Here is a 25,637-nt window from a genome sequence, read left to right on the forward strand (position 1 = left end):
GATGATAATAATAATAATAATAATAATAATAATAATTATTATTATTATTATTATTATTATTATTATTATTGGTGTGTGTGTGGTTATCCAGATCAGTATATTTTTGTTTATGGAAGCGGCAATGTGGTTTTAACTTGACTATCGTTTCTTGCTTGGCAGGCATGCTTTGATACGGTTGGACGAGCAGGTTGAAAATTGATAGTATCTTTTAGAGGCCGTGGAGCTGTTTTTAGTTACTGTTGCTGAATTTTGGTATATTGAGACTGGTGTCTGGAAATGGCTAACCATGAGTTGATACTTGGGCAAAGTCATAATGTAACACTTGGGCAGAATCAGCAGATGGTGATGAACCATAATCATAACATTGGTGGTATTGGCCAGAGTCATGAGTTGGAACTAGGACAAGCACATGAGCATCACTTGGATATAAGTCAAACCCATGAACATGAATTGGGTTTAGGGCATGCTCATGACCATGATTTGGACATAGGACAGAATCATGACCAAGATGGGAATGATGAGCAAAATTTTGGGCATGAGAATGAGTTAGCAATGGATCGGAAGCCTGATCATGAGGACCATGAATTGGCTATTCCTGCTCAGAATCACGAGTTGACTTTATCAGATAATAATGAGTTGGCTGTGTCCGAAAACCAAGAACTCGATGAAAACATGGAACTAGCAGTGGTTCAAAGTCAGGAAATGGGAATTGAATCTGCTCATGATATGACGATTGAGGACTCCCAGCTTGTAGTTTCTCCCACAACAGCTGTACTTCAGACCCGTGCTGTTGCAAGTCCTACTTATGAGCTGGTGGTGGGGCAAGAATTCCCAGATGTCAAGAGCTGCCGTAGGGCTTTGAGGGACACAGCAATTGCCTTGCATTTTGAAATGCAGACCATAAAATCTGACAAGACTCGTTTTACTGCCAAGTGTGCCAGTGAGGGATGTCCATGGCGTATTCATGCTGCAAAACTCCCAGGAGTTCCAACTTTCACGATCAGGACCATCCATGAGGCTCATACATGTGGAGGCATTGCTCATCTTGGCCATCAGCAAGCCTCAGTTCAATGGGTTGCAACCTCTGTGGAGCAACGGCTCAAAGAGAATCCTAACTACAAGCCAAAGGAGATCCTGGAGGAGATTCACCGGGTTCATGGCATAACCCTATCCTACAAGCAAGCCTGGCGAGGCAAGGAGCGCATCATGGCTGCTATGCGAGGATCCTTTGAAGAAGGGTACCGCTTGCTTCCTCAATATTGTGAGCAGGTTAAAAAGACGAACCCAGTGAGTATTGCATCTGTTTATGGAAATCCAACGGACAACTGCTTCCAGCGTCTATTCATATCATTTCAGGCGTCAATTTATGGTTTTCTAAATGCTTGCCGGCCACTTCTGGGGCTTGATAGGACATATTTGAAGAGTAAATATCTGGGTACGTTGCTTCTGGCTACTGGTTTTGATGGTGATGGTGCTCTGTTTCCTCTAGCATTTGGTGTTGTTGATGAGGAGAATGATGATAATTGGATGTGGTTTCTGTCTGAACTTCGTAACCTGCTTGAGATCAATACAGAAAACATGCCCAGGCTTACGATTTTGTCCGACAGGATGAAGTGCATTGTGGATGGGGTTGAAGCAAATTTTCCAACTGCTTTTCATGGATTTTGCATGCGTCACTTGAGCGACAGCTTCCGTAAGGAGTTCAATAATACAATTCTTGTTAATCTTTTATGGGAATCTGCTCATGCTCTAACGGTCATTGAATTTGAAGCAAAGATTTTAGAGATTGAAGAGATATCACAAGATGCTGCATATTGGATCAGACGAATTCCGCCTCGCTTGTGGGCTACTGCTTATTTTGAGGGCACACGATTTGGGCATTTGACAGCTAATATAATCGAGTCATTGAATACCTGGATTTTGGAGGCCTCTGGGCTTCCAATAATCCAGATGATGGAATGCATTAGAAGGCAGTTAATGACTTGGTTTAATGAACGCCGAGAAACCAGTATGCAGTGGACGTCAATACTAGTGCCTACTGCAGAGAGGCGTGTCGCGGAGGCTCTTGAGCGTGCGCGTACTTATCAGGTTCTTCGTGCTAATGAAGCTGAATTTGAAGTTATATCTCATGAAGGAACAAATATTGTTGACATTCGCAACCGCTGCTGCCTTTGTCGTGGCTGGCAGCTGTATGGTTTGCCCTGTGCACATGCTGTGGCGGCACTTCTCTCTTGTAGGCAAAATGTCCACCGATTTACAGAGAGCTGTTTTACAGTGGCGACTTATCGGAAGACATACTCGCAGACAATTCATCCCATTCCTGATAAATCTCTCTGGAAGGAGTTATCTGACGGAGACCCAAGTGCCAACAAAGCTGTCGAGATTATAATTAACCCACCTAAGTCGCTCCGACCACCTGGACGACCAAGAAAGAAGAGAGTTCGTGCTGAAGATCGTGGCCGCGTGAAGCGAGTAGTGCATTGTAGTCGCTGCAATCAGACAGGCCACTTTAGAACAACATGTGCGGCACCCATATAGCTCGTCTCTCTTGACAATTAGTTTGCTGCTTACAAGTGTCCATGTCCTCTGTGCAAATGAATTTGCTTTGTGATTATTTATGTAGTTTTTCATTAGTTAGATTGTTAAGTAAATTCTCTATTTGTTAGACAGTTGTGTGAAGTAAGCTCATTATGTGCTATCATAAATGAACGTCCACGCCAATAATTCAATGTTAAGCAGGAATTAGTCGTTGTAGTATTCAAATTTTGGAAAGTGGTTTTTCCAGGTATCTGTGCACAGCTTTTAAATGCTACAGCTCAATAAAAATGTTGGTGTTAAAGGTGCCTAAATAAACGCCAAAATGATGAACAACTTTTTTTTGTTTTTTTGTATTTTCATATAGTAGCTAAATAAGTAACCCTGATTCAGAGAGTCCTTGAAGCAGAACAAATTGAACAAAGAGCTGAAAAACACACAAGAGGGATGTCCCTTATTGAAGCATAATTGCAAGTATAAAATATACAAATGCTCACTTGGTTTACAAATTAAAACAATCAACTTAAATGGACGATACAGAAGGAACCAAATTCTTTACATAAACTGCTGCTATCTTAAAAATACCAGAGAGGGACAACACACCGTGAACAGGCGCTTATACACAAGGCCTGCACATTGACTAGGAAAATCACCATTTGTGATGGCCATGAATACCACCATTATTCCTTAATTCCTTGACCCAGAAATCGCGGTATTATGAAAGCCACATCATGAATGACCTTCAGTGAAAACTGTAAGGCTCCATCTTTATTTTCTAGTTTTTATTCTCATTTGAGGGAGTTACTCTTTCTGGTTCCCATACTTGATGTCTTTTTGATCTTCATTTTAGCACGATTTATATATTCCGAAAAAGCATCCATACCACTGTTGTCTTTCTTTGTGCAATGAACACTATCTGGTTCTGAGACTTGCTTCTCACTTCCAAGGCCCGACAAAGTTCTCATCTTCGCCTTCGCACGATTAATGTAGTCTGAAAACATTTCATTCTTTGCCAAGTTTGATTTCTTGCCTTCAATTTCAGCATTTGTTCGACCATGACCGCCCTTCTCAGCGGTTTCTTTTGATGGAAACGCCATCTTGTTCTCCGCAACTTCGACTCTCTGAGTTTTGGTTTGGACACCACTAGCTTTCATGGGGTGATCACGAGTTGAGGCCAAAATATTTGTAGTAGTTTTCGCAGGCATGTGCTCATGTTCGTGGTCCGAAACATTGTTGTCCTTCTGACAGGTGCAACAGAAAATTGCTGTGACCACTTTGCCACAAACACTCGGTGAGTTTGAGAGATTCTTACTTTTATCACTTGACATGTTGAGGGAAAGTGAGGAGTAAATTTGTTTCTGATTTTGGAGATAAAAACAAATAACAACAGGTGTGAAAAAACTGCTAAACTTGGGCAAACTGCAACTTTGAAAGGAATGGAGTGGATGGTATTTATCTTTGCAAATGGATGGAAAAGAAACTACCAAGTTGTGTTTAATTTACAGAAGAGTTTGGCTAAGATTCCAAATAAAAGAAAACGTCTCTATTTTGTAGGTGACATGATGTCTGGTATCATATTCCTTTTTCTAGCCCCTATTAGAATCTAGAAGGTACAACCAATACAGCAAAATCGACGAAAGACATTAAGTTTTTTACATAAATGTTATAACATGACAGCTTGCTTCAGAGGAGAAGGAAGTGAAAAAGTTGAGCAACATTATCAGAACAGCATCTAGTAAATGGCACTTTTTGACAAATGAAGCATTATTGTTTCGTCAGTTCTGGAATATACTTTATTGGTGATGTATGCCATTAGATAACGTGATTCCACTAATCATTATTAAAGTGACTAAATTCATGATTTTGAAGTGATAAATCACAATTTTGTTCTTATAGAACCTTAAACGAATTTATAACCATTAAAATATTCGACTATATCTTTGTGTTTACTTGTCTTCCTAACTTTGTGACTGAAAATTATGCCTCAGTTATTTATTACCAAATAAGCATCTTGCATGACGTTACATATAGAATAATTTCTGTTACCATGTGAAGTATTCGGGGGCAAATAATTTAGAGGTTTAGTCACAAATATCTTGTAGCAAAATTAGAAATCTTCTCTCTTCGTGTGTGTGTGTGTGTGTGTATATATATATATATATATATATATTTCTTTAGTCCCTCCGGTGAGAGGTCCCTCTGACGTAACACATAGTCATAAAAACGTAACATGACAATTATTGAACGTAATATCAACGTCAGTGAGAAGTAGCACCAAAAAATTTAGTCATCTAAAGACTATATTACTTCTCTCCAACATCGATGTTACGTTTAATAATTGTCACGTTACGTTTTTATAACTACATATTACGTCGGAGGGATGGTCCCTCCAAAGGGATTGAAGAAAAAGGCTATATATATATATATATATATATCATAATCTTTTGCTAGAATCTTTTCAATGTCTTTTACTTTCTTGAGGGGTTCTCTTTTTCAATGTCTGGTCATGTTATAGTCATGGTCCCCAGAAAAGGGTGATGAGAGAACCCGTCTGGATTGTCATACCCTTGAAAATGAGGCAAAAGGATCAAAACTTTTATAAATCATTTGGTTGAATTCTTCAGCAATAACAGTAGAATCAATGGTAAAATAAGACTTCTATACTTTTGTTGGAAAATTTAACAGAAAATAATACATAGCCTTAAATGAGTAAATAAATGAAACAAGGAATTAGATAAAGAAGGAACCAAATTGTTTCACACAAGGAACAAATCTTACAATCAAAGAGAGGACAGAAACCATTAACATAAGCTTAAACCGTGAACAAACTCATTATTGATGAGATAAAGAAAAAAATATTTTCAAGCAAATCATTCCCTTTTCCTGAAGGAGATCATCCTATTGCTTCCAATACTTGATGTCTTCCTGATCTTGAGCTTAGCCCGGTTAATATAATCCGAAAACACATCATTAGCATCAACTTTCCTCTCTGCATCATCATGATCATCAACCTCATCTGCTTTTGGGTACGCAATCTCTCCACCATCACTGCCAACATTTGACATGGCTCTGATCTTGATCTTGGCATGGCTTATGTACTCAGAAAAGGCCTTGTTGACATCCGAACCTGATCTGCTGTTGCCTTGTTGATGAACATGATATCCAAAGTTTGGAGCACCATAAGCCGCATTTTGCTTGTGTTTTTCCTGCTCTAAAAGATGGGTTGGTTTCAACTCAGTGGTCGGATCAGAAAATGAAGGGGGATAGTCTTGTTTCTGGCGTGAGTGACGGTTTGTTCGAGAAGTCGGAAATATACAACAGAAGATTTCCTTACAACCACAACTATAGTGATCCTCACTGTTTTCCATGTTGCTATGCAAGGAAATAAGAATGAGGGAGGTGACTTCTGTTGTATGCCAATGAAGTAGGAAATTATTCTGTGTGATTTTTGTGAGGCTTTGAGAGGCCATTATATATTATGCATGAAAGAATAGGAAAGAGATCAAACATTATTATATTTTTGGGTAGCTAAAACATGAGGAGAATCTTCCTTTGATCCTTGTTTCAAAACCAGATATTATATGAAGAAATGGGGAAATGAGGAAAGTTTGGCTAAGATTCCTATCTAAAGGGACAGCTTTCACAGTTTTTCCAACTGATGTGATGTTTGGGATCATATTCCCTCGTTTTCTCTGCTTCAATTTTCCTCGCCAACCAAAGCCTTAGAGAAAGTTATGCACCTAACGCTGCCTAAACACTTAACAAAATAAATAATAAAAGAAATCCAAAATTTATTTAGCTGTTTTTACCCAAAAGAAGAGTTTCAAAGTCTAGTTTTCAAAAGAAATGAAGACTTGAGAAAAAGCATCTGGGAAGTATACGAGGAAAAAACGGGAGTCATCTGTAAGGTTACTTAAGGCACAGAGAAGTCATGATTCCTCCAGTCCATCACAGTTGTTAGCAATGAGGGAGAGACGGACTTTATCATTGCTAACACCTAGTGGTTTGAAACCAGAAAAAGCAAATATTCTCTTGGAGAACAATTCAATGATAGACTGGTAGAATCATTGACTTCTCTGTGCCTAAAGTAACCTTGTGGATGACTCAGATGCTTTCTCTCAAGGCTAGCTGGTAGAAATAATCAAGCATGTCTCTCCCATATTGCTAAGAACTGTAATGTAGTTGGTAAAGATTCAGAGAAAAGCATTCCAAAAGTTTGAAAATTTTGAACGAAATCAGCTTTAAGTAACTCTTATAACTTAACACTTGAAGTTTCCTATCCAATGTATACATGATGTTTGTTGTTGGTTAATTATTAGCTGTACATATTCTCATTAAGACTTTGTAAAATAAACGAATTAAGTAATGTTACAAGTAAGGTAATCAACGAACATATGCATATGATTTTGCATTTCGCGCAACATTTTTCTATTTCTTCTTCAAGAAAGAAGGGGGAAAAAAGACTAGGCGTAAAAAAAAAAAAAGTGAGACAAATGCTATTTTGCCTGTACAGAAGGAGTTTTTCTTCAAGTAAATGATGAAAGGCGCCAACGGTGCCTAACGTTGCAACTCACATGGCGTGGTCAGTTATAAATGTATATGGGGCCAATGTGAGACTCGACTTATATAAGATGTGGTGCCGGATACCAATGATGTTGAAAAGACAATTCTCATGGAAATTAAGCACAAGCATATATATTTGATCCACGAGACTAAAAAGGTTGTTCTAAGGGCTAAAACTGAAAGGGCAAGGTTGAAAACTTAAACTTGAAGAGAACCAGCAAGTTCTGACGTCTTTACCGTATCTTGTAACACCACTTTTTCGAGGAAAGACGGCAGCCTTTGAACAAGTAATAGGCATTGTAACCAATCTTCAGACCAAAATACAAAATGGGAATGGAAAAGGACAAGAGAACACTATTTGTAGCCAAATTAGCAAGCCCTGAATTGTCAGGGAAGACTGCAAGTGAACCATGCACAAAGGCCAGCGCTATTCCCACAAGTGACAACTCTGTTAAGACAGTCACACAGTATATTGGGTACGTGAAACACAGCCGTCTAGGCCAAGCTGCAGCCAAAAAGTGGACAAACATGGAAGCCGCTGAGCAACCGAAAGCCAGAGAATCAAACAACAGAAACATCTTGAAAGCCTTTTCTCCGCTCAAAATTGCCATGCCTTTCTCGTTGTATCCGCCGGGCATTGTGAAGGCTGCTGCAAACGTAACCATCGCTATGATTGTTGACGCCAACAAATTAAGGCCTGCCATGTTCTTAAGATCTAGAGAGTTTGTTTCTGGATCATCTTCTTTGTAAAAGTTCTTTCTTGCAATGTAATTACTTTCTCCAACCATTTCCTCCTTTACTTCACTTTCTGTGTCTTTCAGTTTCTCATGATCTTTGACATAAATTTTCTGTGCTTCTGTAGTCTGTCTGATCACCTTTTGTTCCAAACTTGGTAGAGCTCCCTTTATCTCAAAGGCTGCCATACTCAGAGTTTTAAGCTGTTCCAAAGAAAATAAACTTGTTAGAACTTTCCATAACCTTTATTATTAGTAGATACTAAAAAGTTTAAACCATCCGTTATGATATTGAGAATTAGCTTACTATTTCGAGCTCTTTAAGAATCTTGCTCGATTGAACAATATCAACGGCGGTCATTCCAGCCTTGTTTAGAGCCCCTTTGTCAACTCTTGGATCCCTTGCCAGCATTTCCAAAATCTTGGCATGTCCTTGAAGGGCAGCGAGATGAAGAGGCGTATTTCCCTCTTTATCTTGCTCATTTATAAGATCTTGAAAAGCCAGTGTCTGAAGGAAGAATTTTACTGCATTTTTCTTTCTACTTTCCACAGCAACATTAAGAGCTGTCCGATCTTTGTCATCCAACAACTCACAAGTATCCGGGCATTTCGTTATTATTGATCTCATCACACCAACATGTCCTTCCTTGGCTGAAATGTGAAGTGCAGACATGCCTTCTTTGTCCTTTATGTACACAATGGAAGAATGGTTGATCTCCAAAAATAGTTCCACAACTTCCATGTTGCCCAAGTGTGCCGCGTAGTGAAGAGGAATCCAACCGAAGTCATCAGCTTCCACCATTGAAGATGGGCATTTTCTCAATACCTTTCCCACAAAATCTGCTTAGCAAGAGGGCATACTTTTTTAGATTTTTCATATTAAAGCATATTAATCATGATAAGTGCTGTTAGAGCTCACAAGACATAGTTTACATACATATATTTTAATATTTTTCAGTCTATATATCTTGTCGGTCCAAATATTTGATTTCTAGACATGTTATTAAATAAGCTAATCAATCATGAAAAAAAAAATGAGGAATTTGTGAATGAAATGCTTTACCTGGTCCTGTGATAGTTAAATCATACTTTGAGCGAGGAAACTTGAAATGAGAAGATATGAATTGATGAATATAGGAACATTTATTCCATAATGGATGAGTCTGTTTGTCAGTGGACTTGAACTGATTACCTTCAAGAAATTAAATCAACAACAGTGAATCTTAGCCTAAATAATGTTAACAAAAAACGAAAGACAGATTAAGAGAAAAATAAATCATTTAATAAGGGATAAGTACCAACTTTTATGCGTGCGAATCACCGCTGCATGCAAAGCATTCATGCCGTTTCTTCCCCCATAAGAGCACTTTGGAGCAGCCTCAAGAATATGAAGAGCAACTTTGTAAAACCCTCTATCCACAGCCAAGAACAGAGGAGATTCTCCAACGTTATTGACAAAACATGTCAAGTCTCGGTCTTCGTCAATCAGCAACATGGCAACCTCGTAATGATCATTTCGAACAGCTTCATGAAGAGCTGTGTCGCCCTTCAAGTTAGCCATCCTCAATAGGCTTATGTCAGCTTCAAGCTCTCGCTCTTTCGCCTTGTTTAGTAATAAACGACTCATTTCCAAGTGTCCTAACCTGGCCGCAATGTGCAGTGCAGTATTTCCCTTCATGTTCGTCTCATGAAGAAGCGAAGAATTCGAGTATAGAACATCTTCCGCGAGCTTGCTCTGCCCGGACTTTGCTGCAACATGAAGAATGGTGTTGTTTTGGGATGTCAGTTGGCCAAGGTATATGTTTGAACCTTCTTCTGTGAGCTTCTCAGACAAAACATTGCTTCCATAAATTGCAGCATTGTATAGCTCAGGATCCATTATTTTTTCTTTTCTTGGATCTCAAGCTTTTATCTTGTGTTCTATCAGTTTCAATACATTTGTAAAACGCATGTGAAATTTATACACCCTCCCTCCATTCATTAAAACATTATTATTTTAGTTCAATTATTTGTTCCTTTCTTTTGGTCAAATATGAGATGACATATATGTATTTTAACTTAAAAAATTCCACAAAGTCTAAACTGGGAATAATAAGTATATGAGAAGAACATGAAATCAGCTGCCTTTAATGAGAAGGTCAACTTTAAGCAAAGATTATTTTAAGTATCAACCTCTAAACTCAAGCTTATTCCTAGAGAGTTATTTTTATTAAAACAAATAAATGAATGCAAATCAGCTTTGATTTGCCATTCTTTATTTAGTTTTTACTAATAACATGTAAATCTGAAGCTTTTGTCTTGCGAAACTTGTACTGTAATTTTGATTTGCCACAATGCTACTCATACAAAGTGAAGATATGACAATCTCAAATTGTGAAACAACCGGAAATTTTGCTATATAACTCAAATTATATACATGCGTAAGTATTTGTTAGGTTGTACTCAAATTAATATTGTTGATTTTTTTTTTCTAAAGATGGTTCTGAAAAATGGCTTTAGTACTGTTATTTTAATAGTCATCTTGCATGTAACGTGTCATTATGATATTTATTAAAATAAAAAAAAGAGCTACTCTTGTTCTTGTAATCTCTCATGCGCGTTGAAGATACTTGACAAAATTCAGTTTGCAACTGAATTAACTATATTTTTTTTCTTGTCATCTCTCATGCGCATTAAAGATATTTGACAAAATTCAGTTTGAAACTGATTTAATTATTTTTGTTTTTTGTTCTTGTAATCTCTCATGCGCATTGAAAATATTTAACAAAATTCAGTTTGCAACTGAATTAACTAATTTTATATTATTATTTTATTTAAACTGTGATGGCCTTAGCCTGATTATGGCATTCTCTATGTTCAAGCTGCCTGATTTTGGCCTCGTTGACTTTTATTGTGTATAGTATTTTAATAGTAAATCATTTCAAGCTCATATTGCCTATTTGGGATTGTTTATAAACCTAACTAGGAAGCATGTAGATGTTGGGTCATTTTTATGTTACCACATGAAAAGGGTGTGCCAAACATTGTCACAAAGACTTTTAAGAAAAGATGCATTTGGGTGACAAAATGCATTCTTCTAGGGAAAAAAAAAAAAAGAAGAAAAGTTGCATAAGCTTAAAGGTTATGGCTTGTTTGATTTGATGTTTACTGGGCTTTAAATTCTTAATCCTTGTGTTTTGTTAGCTTTCTTTGAGGGAACTAGATGTAGTCTTATTTTCTTCATTCCTTTTAATAAAAAGGACCGGTTCTTTTGCGTCTGCAGAAATCATATGAAACAGAAAATATTGGTACTCATAGTATTGACTCTTTCAACGGCATTGACTAAATTATGAGTACTGTTTATGAGGCTGACTTTATATTTAATAGGAAAACATATAGTATTTTCTGTTCATTTTTTTTAACAGTCAAATCTAATCATACCGTACAACGCTTTATCAGGTTTCTCGATTGTAGAAACAGTTCAAATTTCATCAACTTGGATGATTTTTCCATTATTCAATTATGATATATTGCTTGTACTGTATGACCAAAAAGAGATTGGCCGTATAATAGTTCCGGGATCTTATAATAGCGTTATTAAACAGGGACAAAAGAACACTCATCTAATGGTGGCGACTCTGTTGCGGCTCACTTTCACAGCAGCTTTCACTATACCTGGAGGATATGAGATAATGAGAACAAGGGAAAAAGAAAAGGGCATTGTCCGTTTTGTCAAACAAGTCATTTTTATGGGTGATTGCAGTATTTTTCTCTTTATTGTAAATTAACAATTGGAATCTTTGTTCTATTGTTGATTGGTATACTGTCCAAGGGTGGCCATTTCTCACGCCAACATGCAGAGCAAGAATCTTCCTTGACGAAGTTTTCCATTCCCAACATTCTCTTCACATCAATCCTTTGCCAGTTTTTGATGTCTCCTGGGCCTACTTCCGTTGCACCGGTTACGAAGATTCGAACCATTTCTGTGCTCCCAATTCCGGCTGCTATGTGATAAGTGTCCCCATCGGCATTTTCCTTGAGAAAAAACAAAAGGGTCTTTGCTAAATAACTTGTTCTGGTTTTGGTGGAAGAAAGGGCTTGTAAAGCTTTAGGTTCTAAGCTGTGTTATGTGATGACTTCTATAGTTTACTCTACACTAGTATAAACACATGTGACATGACTTTATGGTTGATTTTTTTCATCAGTCTATCCTATGGTTTGACTTGCAAGGCTTGAACCTTCAACCAAAAGACGTGGCTTGCTTTCCCTTGAAAGAAAATTAAAAACCACCAAGAAGCTACATTTTCTATAAAACCTACATCCTCCAGCAACATCTTTTCAAATTGGAAAGGGGGTGGGCCTTTCTTTATACCTCCCCACTCACCCTGTTAGGTGGGGCTATGGTCCGAGATGGGTTTAAGAAGTGCTTCCTGCAAAACGTTGAAAAAATGCTCCTCCTCCTATTTCCTAGCTACCTATGCATCTATTCCCTTCACCGGTTGATCGACGAATCCATTGGCACCTGGAGCAGTATATGTAATTGAAAGATATGCCACTAGACCCGGTGCTCGTTATAAAGGCTACGAACCTTACAACGGGCTATAGCTTCGTTGGAATTGATTCTGATCGAGGTAGTGTAAAGAAAGTATGTTAAGGTTAAGAAGTCACTTAGTCGAACTATAAAGAAAGAAAAGGAGGCTAAGATTACGAAGTAAGGTCAGCTAAGGTTTTGAAATCGCTTAGCCGTTAATTAATAAAGTAGTAGTGAGATGTCGGTACGGAGTTGCGTCATATAGACTAGGCTAAGGAACAGACTTCATCTCTTCACTTACACATTACACTTCCACTGAGTCTAACGAGGCACCTGAGTATCACTAAAACTCTCCAATCGCCATTAGCAAGAGGGCTGCTGGAAAACAGCAGTTTGAAGCAAGTCAACATTGAGGAAAGCATAGAACTTAGGAGGTTCTTTCCCTTTCCCTGTTTGTTTTTCATCTTTTCCTTCTAGTTGGTCAAATTTGCAAAGTCTAATTTCGCTCTCTAAATTTTAACGTATCTTTAGGTGCAAGAACTTAGAAAATTCTACGGTTCAAGATCCGTATTAGATTCTATCAGTTTTGCATACTTTTTATTTTGATGTGATTTTGACCAAATTTCATAATCATGCACTACTAGTAAAAGTGAAAGCCCTAAAAATTTTAGCAACTAGCTAGTTTGGAATTTAATTCTATCACATTAAGCATGTTAATTGGGTTTGACTATTTTAACACAGTTGATGTGACTAAATACTATAGTGCATGCATGATGTGACAATTTTTCATGGAAACCATCCTTTCTTCAATTTTCTTATGTGCCTACAAGATTTATCCAAAAATAAATAAAAAGTTGTATGGTGGTGAAACTTATGTTAATCATGATCTTCCTAAAATTATATAAACAAATTTCCCATTAATTTATTTACGTGAAAAACAACTTTCATCTCTACAAACACCCCACAATAAGGAGAAACACACAACAACCACCCATCATAAGAGTATAATGTGCAAGACTCGACGAACTTGGCATCACCACACGCAAGCCAGAAGTAAAAGCAACAATCATTCCAAGGATAGAAATATACGTAAGAGTGGCTGCGATTCTTGTGAACCGCAGAATAAGATGATAATTATGCTCCGCGGAGCTGAAAAACTGAAGCAGAACTGAGGCACTTGAGCCGTAAAAAGCTAGGGAATCGCTACAACAAACACTTTGAAAAATGCTTTTTCTGATAAAACCGCAATTCCACTTGTAGAACTGTTAATTAATAAAGTAGTAGTGAGGCGTCAGTACGTAGTTGCGTCAGCTGTAGATATAGAGTAGGCTAAGGAACAAAACTCATCTCTTCGCTTACACTTCCACTGAGTCTAACGAGGCACCTGAGTATCACTAAAACTCTCCAATCGCCATTAGCAAGAGGGCTGCTGGAAAACAGCAGTTTGAAGCAAGTCAACATTGAGGAAAGCATAGAACTTAGGAGGTTCTTTCCCTTTCCCTGTTTGTTTTTCATCTTTTCCTTCTAGTTGGTCAAATTTGCAAAGTCTAATTTCGCTCTCTAAATTTTAACGTGACTTTAGGTGCAAGAACTTAGAAAATTCTACAGTTCAAGATCCGTATTAAATTCTATCAGTTTTGCATACTTATTATTTTGATGTGATTTTGACCAAATTTTATAATCATGCACTACTAGTAAAAGCGAAAGCCCTAAAAATTTTAGCAACTAGCTAGTTTGGAATTTAATTCTCTCACATTAAGCATGTTAATTGGGTTTGACTATTTTAAGACAGTTGATGTGATTAAATACTATAGTGCATGCATGATGTGACAATTTTTCATGGGAACCATCCTTTCTTTTATTTTCTTATGTGTATTTATGCCTACATGATTTATCTAAAAAAAAAAAAAAGATTTATGGTGGTGGTGAAATTTAAGTGCCGTGTTTGGAATTGATCTCGTTTTTATTTTTCATGTTTTTTGAGAAAGAAAAAATGAAAACGTTTTCAAAACGGCGTTTGGCGCAATAAAGACAAAAAATGGAAATGAAAACGATTTTTTAGTTTAGTGTAAAATAAGAGAGAAATAAAAAACGACTTTTAATCGTTTTTTTTTTTATTTTCGTTTTCTCCTCTCTCGAGCACAGAGAGAGAGAGATATTAATGGGTTTTCAAAAATAATTTATGTCTGAGATTGAAAACATTTTCATTTTCATTTTCATTTTCATACAAAAAATAAAATCATTTTAGAACGAGTTCTAAATGCCCTAAGTTAATCATGATCTTCCTAAAATTATATAAACAAATTTCCCATTAATTTATTTACGTGAAAAAACAACTTTCATCTCTACAAACACCCCACAATAAAGAGAAACACACAACCACCACCCATCATAAGAGTATAATGTGCAAGACTCGACGAACTTGGCATCACCACACGCAAGCCAGAAGTAAAAGCAACAACCATTCCAAGGATAGAAATATACGTAAGAGTGGCTGCCATTCTTGTGAACCGCAGAATAAGATGATAATTATGCTCCGCGGAGCTGAAAAACTGAAGCAGAACTGAGGCACTTGAGCAGTAGAAAGCTAGGGAATCCGCTACAACAAACACTTTGAAAAATGCTCTTTCTGATAAAACCGCAATTCCACTTGTAGAACCGTTGCTTTCATAGCCTCCCGGTATTGTGAAAGCCGCTGTGAATGTTACCGTCGCGATGAGAGCCGCTACGAGAAGATGCGTGTTGGAGATTTTCCTTAGCCGGTGAGATTTCATGGCTTTATCCATTGTTGGGAGTTTAAATGTTGAAGGATGATGACCAAAGAGGTCTTTGTTGTCGTCGTTTATCGCCTGTCCATGATTTGATCCTTTTTTGCAGCCTGTGATTTGGTGACTCCCACATTCCACTCTGTAGACAATTGATTGCAGACTTTCTCCCCCACCTTGTTTTTCCAACTTCTTCACAAGCCAACACTGAAAAAAACAATGTCAATCACATGCTGTGAAACTAGTCCAAGACTCCAATTGCCTAATTTATAGGAGTTCTACACAATGCATATTTACTGCTACTTTTCAGTAGTAGTTGTCATTTTTAAACCTTATTCCACCTTATATAAGATCAAACAGTATCTAAATCTGATTGAATTCGATGAACATCTGACCAAGTCGTTTATTCTACCATAGCAATCTCTAATATTGACTAGCAACTAAATAAAGATTTTCATCAAGTTTTGCCGGAAGTGCATACGATTTTCACATGATTCGATGTTCATAAAAGTAAAGCATTGATGATAAGTGTTCCTTACCACAAAAACACCTAAGAAGAAATTAAGGTAGTTACTAAAGAAGGAAAGATTTCTTTATGTATATGCCGTATTAATCAGAGGCCTACCTTGATGAGTTCTCCTATATTTGCATTTGTTCGAACTATGTCAATGGGCTTCAAATGCTCAAGATTTGTGGCCCTCTTGTCGACTCTACGATCATCGACAAGGATCATCATAATCCTATGCTTTTTAAGGCCGGCAGCTAAATGCAGTGGTGTGTTTCCATCTTTATCTGGGACATTTAGCATGAACTCTAGCTTTGGAGTCTTGAGAATGTACTTAACAACTTTGAGTTTCCCATTGAAAACTGCAACATGAAGAGCTGTCCAACCTCTATCGTCAACTAAATCTGAGGCCTCCGGTCTTTGGTGAATAATTTCGTTCATTACACGGACATGGCCTTCTTTAGCAGCAATGTGTAGAGCAGACGAGCCTTCCTTGTCCCTGAGGTATGCAACAGAAGTACACTTTTGTTGGAGAATAAGTTTAGTGGCTTCAAGATGACCCAAGTATGCAGCAAAATGAAGAGGTGTCCACTTGATCACTTTGTCTTGTTCTTCGAGTAAAGCGGCCTTTTGAGTTTCTTCTCTCTGTAGTAGTAGTTCCACAATATCTAGCATTAGGTAGGCACCATCAAACTAGGATTATGATATTTTTTTGCAGAAAAGTCATGAATAACACAATTTCACCATTGATCAATAGTAATACTAAATTACCAATTTCCTTGTTTTGAGAAGAAATTTTGAAGTACTCCTCTACATGCAAAACAAAGCCCCTAATCAAGCTTCGCAAGTTCTCGAGCGACAAATCTGGCACATGATGTTCCAAAAATCTAGCTGCAACAAATATGAGATCAGAGTACGTTTCAGAAAGACATATCTGTGGATTAAAAGAGTCATTAATTTGAAGTGCACAAAAAAGAGCCCAAAAAAGTGAGGAAATAGTTTAAGCTGCAAACGTTGACCAAAAAAAAAACAAAAGGTCTACCAAACACAAATTCCTTTTGAAACTAGAAACTAAAATATAACAACAGTTACAAATTTGATCTGGCAAAATTTACCATGATGTGTCCGAATCACAGCTGCATGCAAAGCATTCATACCATTAGAACCGCCGCAAAGAGGTTGATCATAGAATCGAGATTTTTCTATAATTAGTTTGGCAATATCAAGAAAACCTCCCTCCACAGCAAGAAAAAGTGGAGATTCGTTAGCCCCATTCAACAACTCCAACAGCTCCAAATCAGCATTAATCAACAACTTAGCCACGCCAACGTGACCATTCCTCACCCCAACGTGCAAAGCAGTGTCTTCCTTCACCAAATCCCTCGTTCTCAGCATCGTCCTCACGTCAATCTGCTGTCTCTCGATGTCCCCGCGCGAGGCAACATTGATGAGGAGTTGAACCATTTCTGGATTCCCAACTTTGGCTGCTATGTGTAAAGGACTTTCCCCTTCCGCATTTGCTTTGAGAAGTAGCATTGGACACAAGTCAAGGACTTGCTCCGCAAACTTCTTTTGATTGAATCTTACGGCAACATGAAGTACTGTTCTCATCTGGGGTGTGCGTTGGTTGAGAATCTGGTGTTCTTTCAGGCCCTTAATTGGGTCGAAGTTTCCCAATTCTGCAGCTTCAAACACTGTTCTATCCATCATCATTAGTGGGTCTCACTCAGAAATAAACGATTCTTTCTGTGTCTTTTAGGATTTGGATGGAAAGTGAGGATCATAGAAAGGAAATTAAAGGCAACATGTGTTATGTTAATAGGAGCATGTGGGGAATTCATGAATTTCTTTTTTTGGTTTGACAGTTTCAACGTCATTGCGACGTAGACCGGAGCTTGCATGGCTGCATCTCAGAAACTTACTGAAAAAAGATTGTCTTTAGTTTTTTTTCCTTTTTTTTTTTAAAGTAAGAATCTGATTATTGTTTTGTAAGTCGTTCAACGTATAAGGGTATGCATATGCACCTCATATTTTCCTTTCAAAGAAAAAAATGGTGGTCCACCAATTGGAACTATGAAAGTCCTGTGACATTCTAACCACGTTGCAATCCTTATGTTTTACCAAGGACAAAATAAGAGAGAAAGAGGAAAATAGACTAAGACTTGAGATAATTAAAATTAATAGGTCAATAGTTTACATAAGTTAATAAATAGGCCAAATTAATATTTTTGTCAATAACTTGTCTGGTTATGAATCATAACTTGACAAGTTATTGTCCATAATTGTCCATAACTTCTCTGGTTATGAACCATAACGTGACAAATTTATCCATAATTTATCTGATTATGAACCATAACTTGACAAATTATAACCTATTAATTTCTATAATTAAAAATTAGTATATATACTTTCTTAAACTTTTCACATTGGCCTATTTTCTACTATTTTCCACAAAACAATCGTGACTGAGAAGTACAAAGAATACAAAACCGTCCAGTTATTCCGAAGGGAGGGAACTTTTATACTGCCAAGGAGAAGAATATTTTATATTACTACTTATGAGTTATGAACTTCAAACATTAGAGTTATATAAGTTACTACAGACTTATTAATTTATAAGGAATGCGTGACAACTTACGAAATTAGGGTTGGTTTTTATAAATTTTGAACATTGAACTTATAAGAGTTCCTTTAAAAAAAAGCTCATAAAAGTTACAACAAACTTGTGAACTAATAAGGTGCCGGCACCTTAGAAGGACCTTACTCCCAATAAATGCAGCAGCAACCAAAAACAAGAAAAACAAAAAAACAAAAAACAACAAAAAACAAAAACAAAAACAAAAAAACAAAATTGTTTTCAAGGGCCATGACTTAACAATTTTCTTTCCTTCTTATTATATTACGGTTGTTGCAAGACTTGGATTGAGCAAATCTCGACTTAGATTGACTTTGAACGTCCATATAATGTATTCCAACGTTCAACAGATTGACAATGAAAAAGAAAACCACAACGTTCAACAGATGAAAAGAGAGTTGAAGATTGACAGAATTAAAGATCACTGAAAAATATGGAATTAGATCAAATTCTATCGTTAGCCTAACGGGTACGATAAAATCTAACATTTATAAGATTTGAAATGAAGTCAAAAACAAGAATTACAACTGTCACAGAGAAAGAGAGAACAAAAAGAACTATTCGGCCAAGTTCACAATAATGCTACTTTATGTTTTCAACAATAGCAAAACAAACCGGCATGCCCTACTTAGTATCCATAGTTTGTTCCATAAACTGAGCCATAGCCCCCTGCAGTATGCCCTGCGTGCCCTGCATTGTTTGGAGGCGATGCATACACGGAACCGTGAGCTGCATAAGAATTATAGCCTTGGTCTGTTGGAGCAGCAGGTTGGGTTTGTACTGATCCACCGCCACCAGCAGCATCAGCAATGAAATTCTGCAAAACCAAAAAAAAATGAAAATATAAGCCCTAATCTCATGTTGACATGATAAGTTACAAAGTACAAGTGGAACAGAATTATGAAATATGAATTTAGAAATAAATCAAGGGCAAGGAGAGTTGCCTGTATCAGTTGCTGAGCTGTTTGGACCTGAGAAGCACTTCCACTAATTTCAACTGTCATTTCTGTGGGATTACCCCTAGTCTCCTGTATTGTAACGGTGGCACCGCTAGCACGTCTAATGTAGCTTATGCTTGAACCAGAAGTTCCTATAACAGCATCAGCATAAGATAGTGGAATCTGCATTTGCTGTGTGATCTGCCAAAAATGGGGAGGAATCACATATATCAGCTTCAAGTTGGGAAAAGGAACCCCTGGCAATGTCGCCACTTGTACAGTCATTAAACTAGGTGGGTTCCTTATGGACAAATCTGGTAAATATCATGTTTCAAAACCCGATTACAAATGACACAGATCATAACATCTCACGTATTAGGCAAAAAAATACATTTTTAAGAAGTTTCTTTTTCACAACTGTGTCATATTTATCAAATAACCAAAAGATGTGAATTAAAAGTTGTTGCACTATCAATTTCCATAATTCACAACGCATTTAAGCAAAAATAGGAACACAAAAATAACCTGCGTAACCATTGACGGTGCTCCTTGTGCATTAGCCGGTGCATGGACACCCATAGGAGCCTCCCTCCCATATGCTAATATACCATGATGAGGCTGTTTATCAATGGGTGGTGGCAAGTCTGCCGGAGGATAATAACTGTCCATTTGTCTTGGAGGTGGTGGCATGTATTGAGGATTATGTCCGAATCCAGGGCCTCCACCAGCATTTGGCGGAACTCCTTGAGGTGGACCCCATGACTGAGGTGGTGGCATGTGGTCCATCTGGGGATTCGCCATTTGCATCTAATGGAAACATGTAATAAGCACATATTATCCACATTAACACTGAAAAGCTGTTTGAACTATTACAATGACAATTAAATCTGAAAACTCACATGCATCTCAAAAACCGGAATTATACTGCGGTCAACCAAAAATTTCCTAAGATGGGAGGCAATGAGTTCAACTGCTTTGTGCACACCAGCTGGTTCACCAACAACTTCAACAACCCTATCGTCTTGAAGAGCAAAAATTGGTAGGTCTTCTGCACCAATCATTTCAACAGAAGAAAGTAAGACGACCATATAAACACCAAACCATATCAGAAGGTCACATTATATGGTTTGCAATCACACATAATCAGAAAATATATGACACGTGCCCCCGTTTATTAATCAAATTTTTACGTAAATAACGGAAAAATCTTGGTAGAAAATGAAATATATGAACAGCAACCTGATCCGAGTACTCGAACTATACAATTAGAGGATTCTTGGATGGACTTAACAGTTCCTCCCTGTTTTCCAATTAAGCTTCCTGCCTGTGAAGCTGCAACAAGCAGCCTTGTTGACACTTTTGCTCCCGCGGGTGGTGGAGCATGAGAAGAATCACCATCCAAGCCATCAACAATACGTTTGTGAACCCTCAAAAGACCGTCCATAGCAGGAGGAAGGGAAGAGTCGGGCTCTTCTTTGGCAGATACCATTACCTATTAAAAAGTAACAGTAGCATCAACATACTATAAAGCAATCAACGGCATTTTTACTAGAAAAACAATTCCTAATGAAACGAACGTAAACTAGGGAGGCTGTTGGAAACTCTCTTCCTACAACTAAACACCATTACCCATTAAGGAATAAACATTATGCACGATGCATTAAACCTGGATAAGTTTTTAAGTCTTACTGATTCACTAAAACTGTCTATCAATAATTAATGGCTTATTGTAATTAAATATGTTAAACAATCTCATTTAAATCTTCATCTCGTTTAATCTTCATATCCAACATTAATCTTCAATACCATATTATCACTTATATTGGTTTCTTTTTCCCTGCACACCATTTGCGGCAAGACATCAATCATCCAAGGTATGAAGTTACCAGAAAAATGCAGAGCTCTCGATAGAATTGTACGAGTAGTAAATGTCTTAAAACAGATCTAACTTTTCAGCACTTTGTAATGCTCAATGCTGATCTCTGCACTCTGGAATCTTTGGTTCTTCAAGTTTGGGATCTTATTGATGATTGTGTCGTTGACTAAAAATTTGAGCATAGAACCTGCACAGATCCATCGGTGTTATTACCATAGATGGAATCGTATTCACATTTTAGGATTGCTTTGGATAATACTTCTTTCTGGTTTTCTTTCAGTTACTCTTTTTGGAATTAAAACTACATCCCAGTTTTGCTGTATTAGGAGTGCTTATAACCTTTTTATTTTCTTTGTTTCATTCTCGTGGATTGTTATAGTGATTTTTATACTTTGAGATCTATAAAAATAACATATCTAAATTCGTATAAAGCCTAAAGGAAATGACTTGTCGCAAATTTTTATCCCTACCTCACATCTTAAAACTCTCAATTGAACTAGGAAACTAGCATAACTATGCAATGTACATAAATTATTAAAATAATTCAAGAATGGGGATTGCACCCGATCAGACTAATAATCTCCGACCGGTTGAAAATCACCAGAAGATTTGTTGATTTGATGCATATTACACCAATAAGTTTTATCTCTTTCTCTAATGAACATGATCCTACTAAGTATTACATGTTTCTTATTTCAGACCATCAACCTCAAAAAATAAATTTTGATCCGCTTATTTTATAGTTAAGTTTTTCATTTAGATGGATAGGATCTGCACTATATAGCCTGCTAGTATTGTTCTTCTCATTTTCTTCGATCTTATAAAAGAAAAGTGAGAAACCAAAACATTTATCATACAGTTGAGAAATCTTCATATCTAGTTAGTTCCCACCCAATCTTTCTGAGACTAAAAGTTGTTTCTGAATTAGTCTAGAGCCATAGCTTGAGCTACCACAGACCTTAGTTGTGACAGTATGGCCACCAATGAATAAAGAACCCGATTATTGAAATTGCTCAGAATACCCGTTTTTAGCTTCTAGAACCTATTTCTTAGTTCAAGATCCCTCTTACTAACTGGAATCAAAGAATTAGTAGATCTGTTCCACCCAAAATGGGAATGGGCTAGGGTTATGAACTTATAATCGATAATCTGATGATCGAGTCGATTCCATGATTATAAGTTCATTCCATACCGGACCAGACCAGAATAGGGTTATATACGTTCTAATTATGAGAAGCTCATAACAATCAATTGTTAGCGTTACAAGTTTGAGATAAAAAGCTTCATAGTTTGAACTAAAGTAGTTTAACTTAAGCGCTAATAGTTCTAGGACCTAAAATTTCTAAATATGATAAAAATGAGAGATAAACTAATAAGAAAAAAACAATAGCTATTAGGCTAAGGAGTCTATTGATCTAAAGCAGAAAACTTTCTATGAAAATTTTATCAATCAGAAAGGAAAAGATCACAACATAAAACGATAGATAAGAGATCCATCACCAAAACAGAGAAAGAACAAAACACGGGGTCAGAAAAAATAAACAAAACAAAACAAAAGAAACAAGGGCTCAAAGCAGAGAACTTGATCGTAGATAATTGAAAAACAAACAGGACATTAGGTGTAATCAATGGTGTATTACAAGCCCATTCACATAGACAAAAAATGAAAACTTACAGCTCTTTCAGCTGTCCCAGGAGGACCATCAAGAATCTTAATGCGAGCTCTCGTCTCCTCAACTATCTTCTTGATAAACTCCCCTTTGCGTCCAATTATGCTGCCAACTTTTTGTGCCGGAACTAGCATACGAAAAACGCTCTCCCCAGGCCATCCGGGCCACTTCTTCTCAGCTGCACCAACTGGCTCACCTCCACCAACCACCGGTTCCTCATATTGTTCTTGTTTTTGTTCAGGTTGCGGCTCCTCTGGCTCAGGGACTTCTACGTTCTCGGGCACTTCCGAGTTTTCAGGTACATTATCTACGACGTCTTGTTCACCAAAGTTTTGTTCCTCAACTTCGGCCATAAATAATCAAACTGCACTAAACAAAAGCCAATACGAAAAAATAAATCCAACCCTCAACAAACCTAGCAAGTCCAACTATCAAACATCCAATACACCTCCAAATTTCTTTGGTAGTGAACAAATCTAATCACCATAACCAGAAAGTATGTACTAAAAGCACGGTTCATCATGTTCTTAACGTAATGAAGATGACTAAGGCACTAAGCCCTTAGGATGAAGATTACTATTCCTGGATTTCCTAACCTTATCTAATAAATCCAGTAAAGTAACAGAATCCCACATCAAAGAAACGAAAACCTCCAACACAGAAATTGAAAAAGAAAACGCACGAACAAAAATCACAAGCCAAGAAAAAAAAAACACAGAGAGAGAGAGATTTGCAAAAATGTCAAATCCCGAGAATGGGAAAAGTTGAAACTATGAGCATTCACGGAAGAAGAAAAGGAGAAAAAAAAAAAAATATATATATATATAGCGCATAAATAAGGGAAACAAAGCTTAGAAAACCCTAGAAACACACGAATTGATATTGGATGAAAGCAAAACCACACTCACCAGAGTGACGAAGAGAACAGAACAAAAACCGAAGAATCTGGAAATGAAGGTTGCTAAGCTACGAATAGAAGAAGAAGAAGAAGAGGTTCTTCTAGTTCTAGGGTTCCAAAATGGGCTTAGAGAGAGAGAGAGATGTCGGGGTAAATTGACTGATTTTTATGATTTTATTTTCTTGTAATTATCTGATTGGATGACGTTTGAGGGAAGGACTGGTCAGTTGTGGAAATTATGAGTATTTGTTCTTCAGGTCCTTTAAAAATTGTTCAATTTGTATCTCGACCTCGGTTTTAGTTTATCAGTGACGAGAACAGCCCATCCAATGGTGTTTTTAGGTTTTTGCTCGATATTGTTTTTTTTTTTTTTTGGAACAGAGAATAACAGCAAAAAAAAAAAAAAAACACGTATAATATTTTTCTGTTGTTCTAAACAAAAATGGATAAATCTTATAAATCTTTTTATCTTTCGAATTTGAAAAACCATCATTCTCTTCTACTAAACTTCAAAAAACAAAAAAAAAAAGCTTCAAAGTGTTAGCAAACTTGTCTTTTTGAATGGATCATGGACGAGGTTGATTTTGCTTAAAACCCCAAATCAGAAGATTAAGACTGTGTTTGAAATTAATTCTGTTTTTATTTTTTTCATTTTTTGAAAAAGAAGAAATAAAAACGTTTTTAAAATAACGTTTGGCGTAATAAAAATAAAAAATAAAAATGAAAACGATTTTTTAGTTTAGTGTAAAATGAGAGAGAAATGAAAAATAACTTTTAGTCTTTTTTTTCGTTTTCTCCTCTCTCGAGGAGAGAGAAAGAGATAGAGATATTAATGAGTTTTTTATACTGAAAATAATTTCTTGATAAAACTACCAAACGCATTTTTAAAAATGATTTCTGTCTGAGATTGAAAATATTTTCATTTTTATTTTTATATAAAAAATAAAATTATTTTAAAACGAGTTCTAAACGAGCTCTAAAATCTAATTAAAAAATGAAAGAAGGAAGAGGGAGGATGTTTGCTAGCATTTTAATTTGAGAGAGAGAGAGAGAGAGAGAGAGCGCGAATGAAACTTTTTCATATTCAAGAGGTGTAAATGTGAAAAGGTGACTTAAGTTTGGAGTGTAATAAAATTTACATTTAAAAGGTATTTTGCGTAAGCTTACAGCCACAAGTAGAGAATTTGGTTAAAATAACCAAGTGAAAAAGTAAAATTAAGAAAATGATTTTTTAATTTTAATTTTATTTATTTCCAGATCTCTACTCCACAAATCTCACTCTGTCACTCACAGATCCAGACCAAGAAGAAGCGGGAGCAGAAAAAGAAACCAACAACAAGAAGAAGATGGGTTCTGTTTCTCTGAAAATAGGCGACGGAACGGCCAGATTCAGAAGAGCAACACTGTGGTCTTCGGCGGTCAACATTCTGATGCTCGCCTCCGTCGTGACGACAAATCTCTCCTCCTCCTTCGAGTCTGGAGTGAGAGTGGAGAGGAGAGAGATTGTTATATTTTAAAAGAAAGTCATTTTATAAATAAAAATTTTTAAAAAGTTATTTTACTAATGAAACTTATTTTTACCTCCTACAAGTATATGAGTTTTAGCAACCAAAAAAAAGACAAATTGAAGAAAAACGACAACAATATAAAACAAAACAAAAAAACGCAAGAAAAATTATTTCAACGATATACGCGACTCGAAGCAAGAACGACAAAATTGACACGACTGGGAAGGAAAAATGACAGTACGGATGGGAGAAAACTGATAGAGAGAAAAAGGCCGACAAATTTTAGACGATGAATAAATAAGAAAATTAGCAAAATTTAAGAAGGGCAGTATAGTAAAGAACGACAGCAACGGTAGAAAGGGCAAGAACGGAAATGAAGAAATAAAAACGACAACAGAAGCCAAAGAGATATCAAGGACAAGAAATAAAGAGCGACAACAAATGTAAACGAAAACGAAATAACATAAAAGCAATAAGTGAAAAAACGGCAGGTATCCGGC

General features: G+C 36.8%; 4 protein-coding genes across 5 annotated transcripts in view; 1 reads left to right on the forward strand and 3 right to left on the reverse strand.

Annotated features, from left to right (window-relative positions):
• LOC21411320 overlaps nucleotides 1–2,845 on the forward strand; it is a 4,535-nt gene extending 1,690 nt beyond the window's left edge. The window contains exon 2 of the mRNA XM_024169394.1: nucleotides 160–2,845. Coding sequence (XP_024025162.1) covers nucleotides 277–2,538 — 2,262 coding nt within the window. The 5' untranslated portion in view covers nucleotides 160–276 and the 3' untranslated portion in view covers nucleotides 2,539–2,845. The remainder of the gene's footprint in view (nucleotides 1–159) is intronic.
• Nucleotides 2,846–7,331: 4,486 nt separating this feature from the next.
• LOC21407291 (ankyrin repeat-containing protein ITN1) lies at nucleotides 7,332–9,711 on the reverse strand. The gene is made up of 4 exons (XM_010103968.1): nucleotides 9,135–9,711; nucleotides 8,896–9,024; nucleotides 8,140–8,672; nucleotides 7,332–8,036 (listed from the first exon to the last, which is right to left on the reverse strand). Exons 1-4 carry the CDS (start codon nucleotides 9,709–9,711, stop codon nucleotides 7,332–7,334), a joined length of 1,944 nt encoding a protein of 647 aa, XP_010102270.1.
• A 4,976-nt stretch (nucleotides 9,712–14,687) lies between these two features.
• Nucleotides 14,688–17,319, reverse strand: LOC21407293 (ankyrin-1). Its single transcript, XM_010103970.2, has 4 exons — nucleotides 16,728–17,319; nucleotides 16,384–16,503; nucleotides 15,733–16,280; nucleotides 14,688–15,314 (listed from the first exon to the last, which is right to left on the reverse strand). The coding sequence occupies exons 1-4, from the start codon at nucleotides 17,317–17,319 to the stop codon at nucleotides 14,688–14,690; spliced, it is 1,887 nt and encodes a 628-aa protein (XP_010102272.2).
• Nucleotides 17,320–18,686: 1,367 nt separating this feature from the next.
• On the reverse strand, nucleotides 18,687–23,789 carry LOC21407294 (flowering locus K homology domain). 2 transcript variants are annotated; one of them, XM_024169390.1, is made up of 7 exons: nucleotides 23,640–23,789; nucleotides 22,737–23,095; nucleotides 20,425–20,677; nucleotides 20,085–20,233; nucleotides 19,711–19,992; nucleotides 19,192–19,386; nucleotides 18,687–19,064 (listed from the first exon to the last, which is right to left on the reverse strand). In XM_024169390.1, the coding sequence occupies exons 2-7, from the start codon at nucleotides 23,082–23,084 to the stop codon at nucleotides 18,876–18,878; spliced, it is 1,416 nt and encodes a 471-aa protein (XP_024025158.1). In that variant the 5' UTR covers nucleotides 23,085–23,095; nucleotides 23,640–23,789; the 3' UTR covers nucleotides 18,687–18,875. The 2 variants fall into 2 exon arrangements, with proteins under 2 accessions (XP_024025158.1, XP_024025159.1); XM_024169391.1 differs by having other exon boundaries at nucleotides 22,737–23,100.
• Nucleotides 23,790–25,637: the final 1,848 nt, after the last annotated feature.

This window comes from Morus notabilis, unplaced genomic scaffold (assembly GCF_000414095.1).
Source record: "Morus notabilis unplaced genomic scaffold, ASM41409v2 Scaffold205, whole genome shotgun sequence".
In the NCBI taxonomy this organism is placed as follows: domain Eukaryota; kingdom Viridiplantae; phylum Streptophyta; class Magnoliopsida; order Rosales; family Moraceae; genus Morus; species Morus notabilis.

Coding starts and splice junctions, on each gene's coding strand:
- LOC21407291 (XM_010103968.1), bottom strand. CDS start 9,711: ATGGATCCTGAGCTATACAATGCTGCAATTTATGGAAGCAATGTTTTG. Junction 9,025..9,134: donor GGTGATTCGCACGCATAAAA/GTTGGTACTTAT, acceptor AATTTCTTGAAG/GTAATCAGTTCAAGTCCACT. Junction 8,037..8,139: donor TTCTTAAAGAGCTCGAAATA/GTAAGCTAATTC, acceptor TCTTTGGAACAG/CTTAAAACTCTGAGTATGGC.
- LOC21407293 (XM_010103970.2), bottom strand. CDS start 17,319: ATGGATAGAACAGTGTTTGAAGCTGCAGAATTGGGAAACTTCGACCCA. Junction 16,504..16,727: donor TGTGATTCGGACACATCATG/GTAAATTTTGCC, acceptor TATTTGTTGCAG/CTAGATTTTTGGAACATCAT. Junction 16,281..16,383: donor TTCTCAAAACAAGGAAATTG/GTAATTTAGTAT, acceptor ACCTAATGCTAG/ATATTGTGGAACTACTACTA.
- LOC21407294 (XM_024169390.1), bottom strand. CDS start 23,084: ATGGCCGAAGTTGAGGAACAAAACTTTGGTGAACAAGACGTCGTAGAT. Junction 20,234..20,424: donor AGTTCGAGTACTCGGATCAG/GTTGCTGTTCAT, acceptor TGATTGGTGCAG/AAGACCTACCAATTTTTGCT. Junction 19,387..19,710: donor CACCGTCAATGGTTACGCAG/GTTATTTTTGTG, acceptor CATTTTTGGCAG/ATCACACAGCAAATGCAGAT.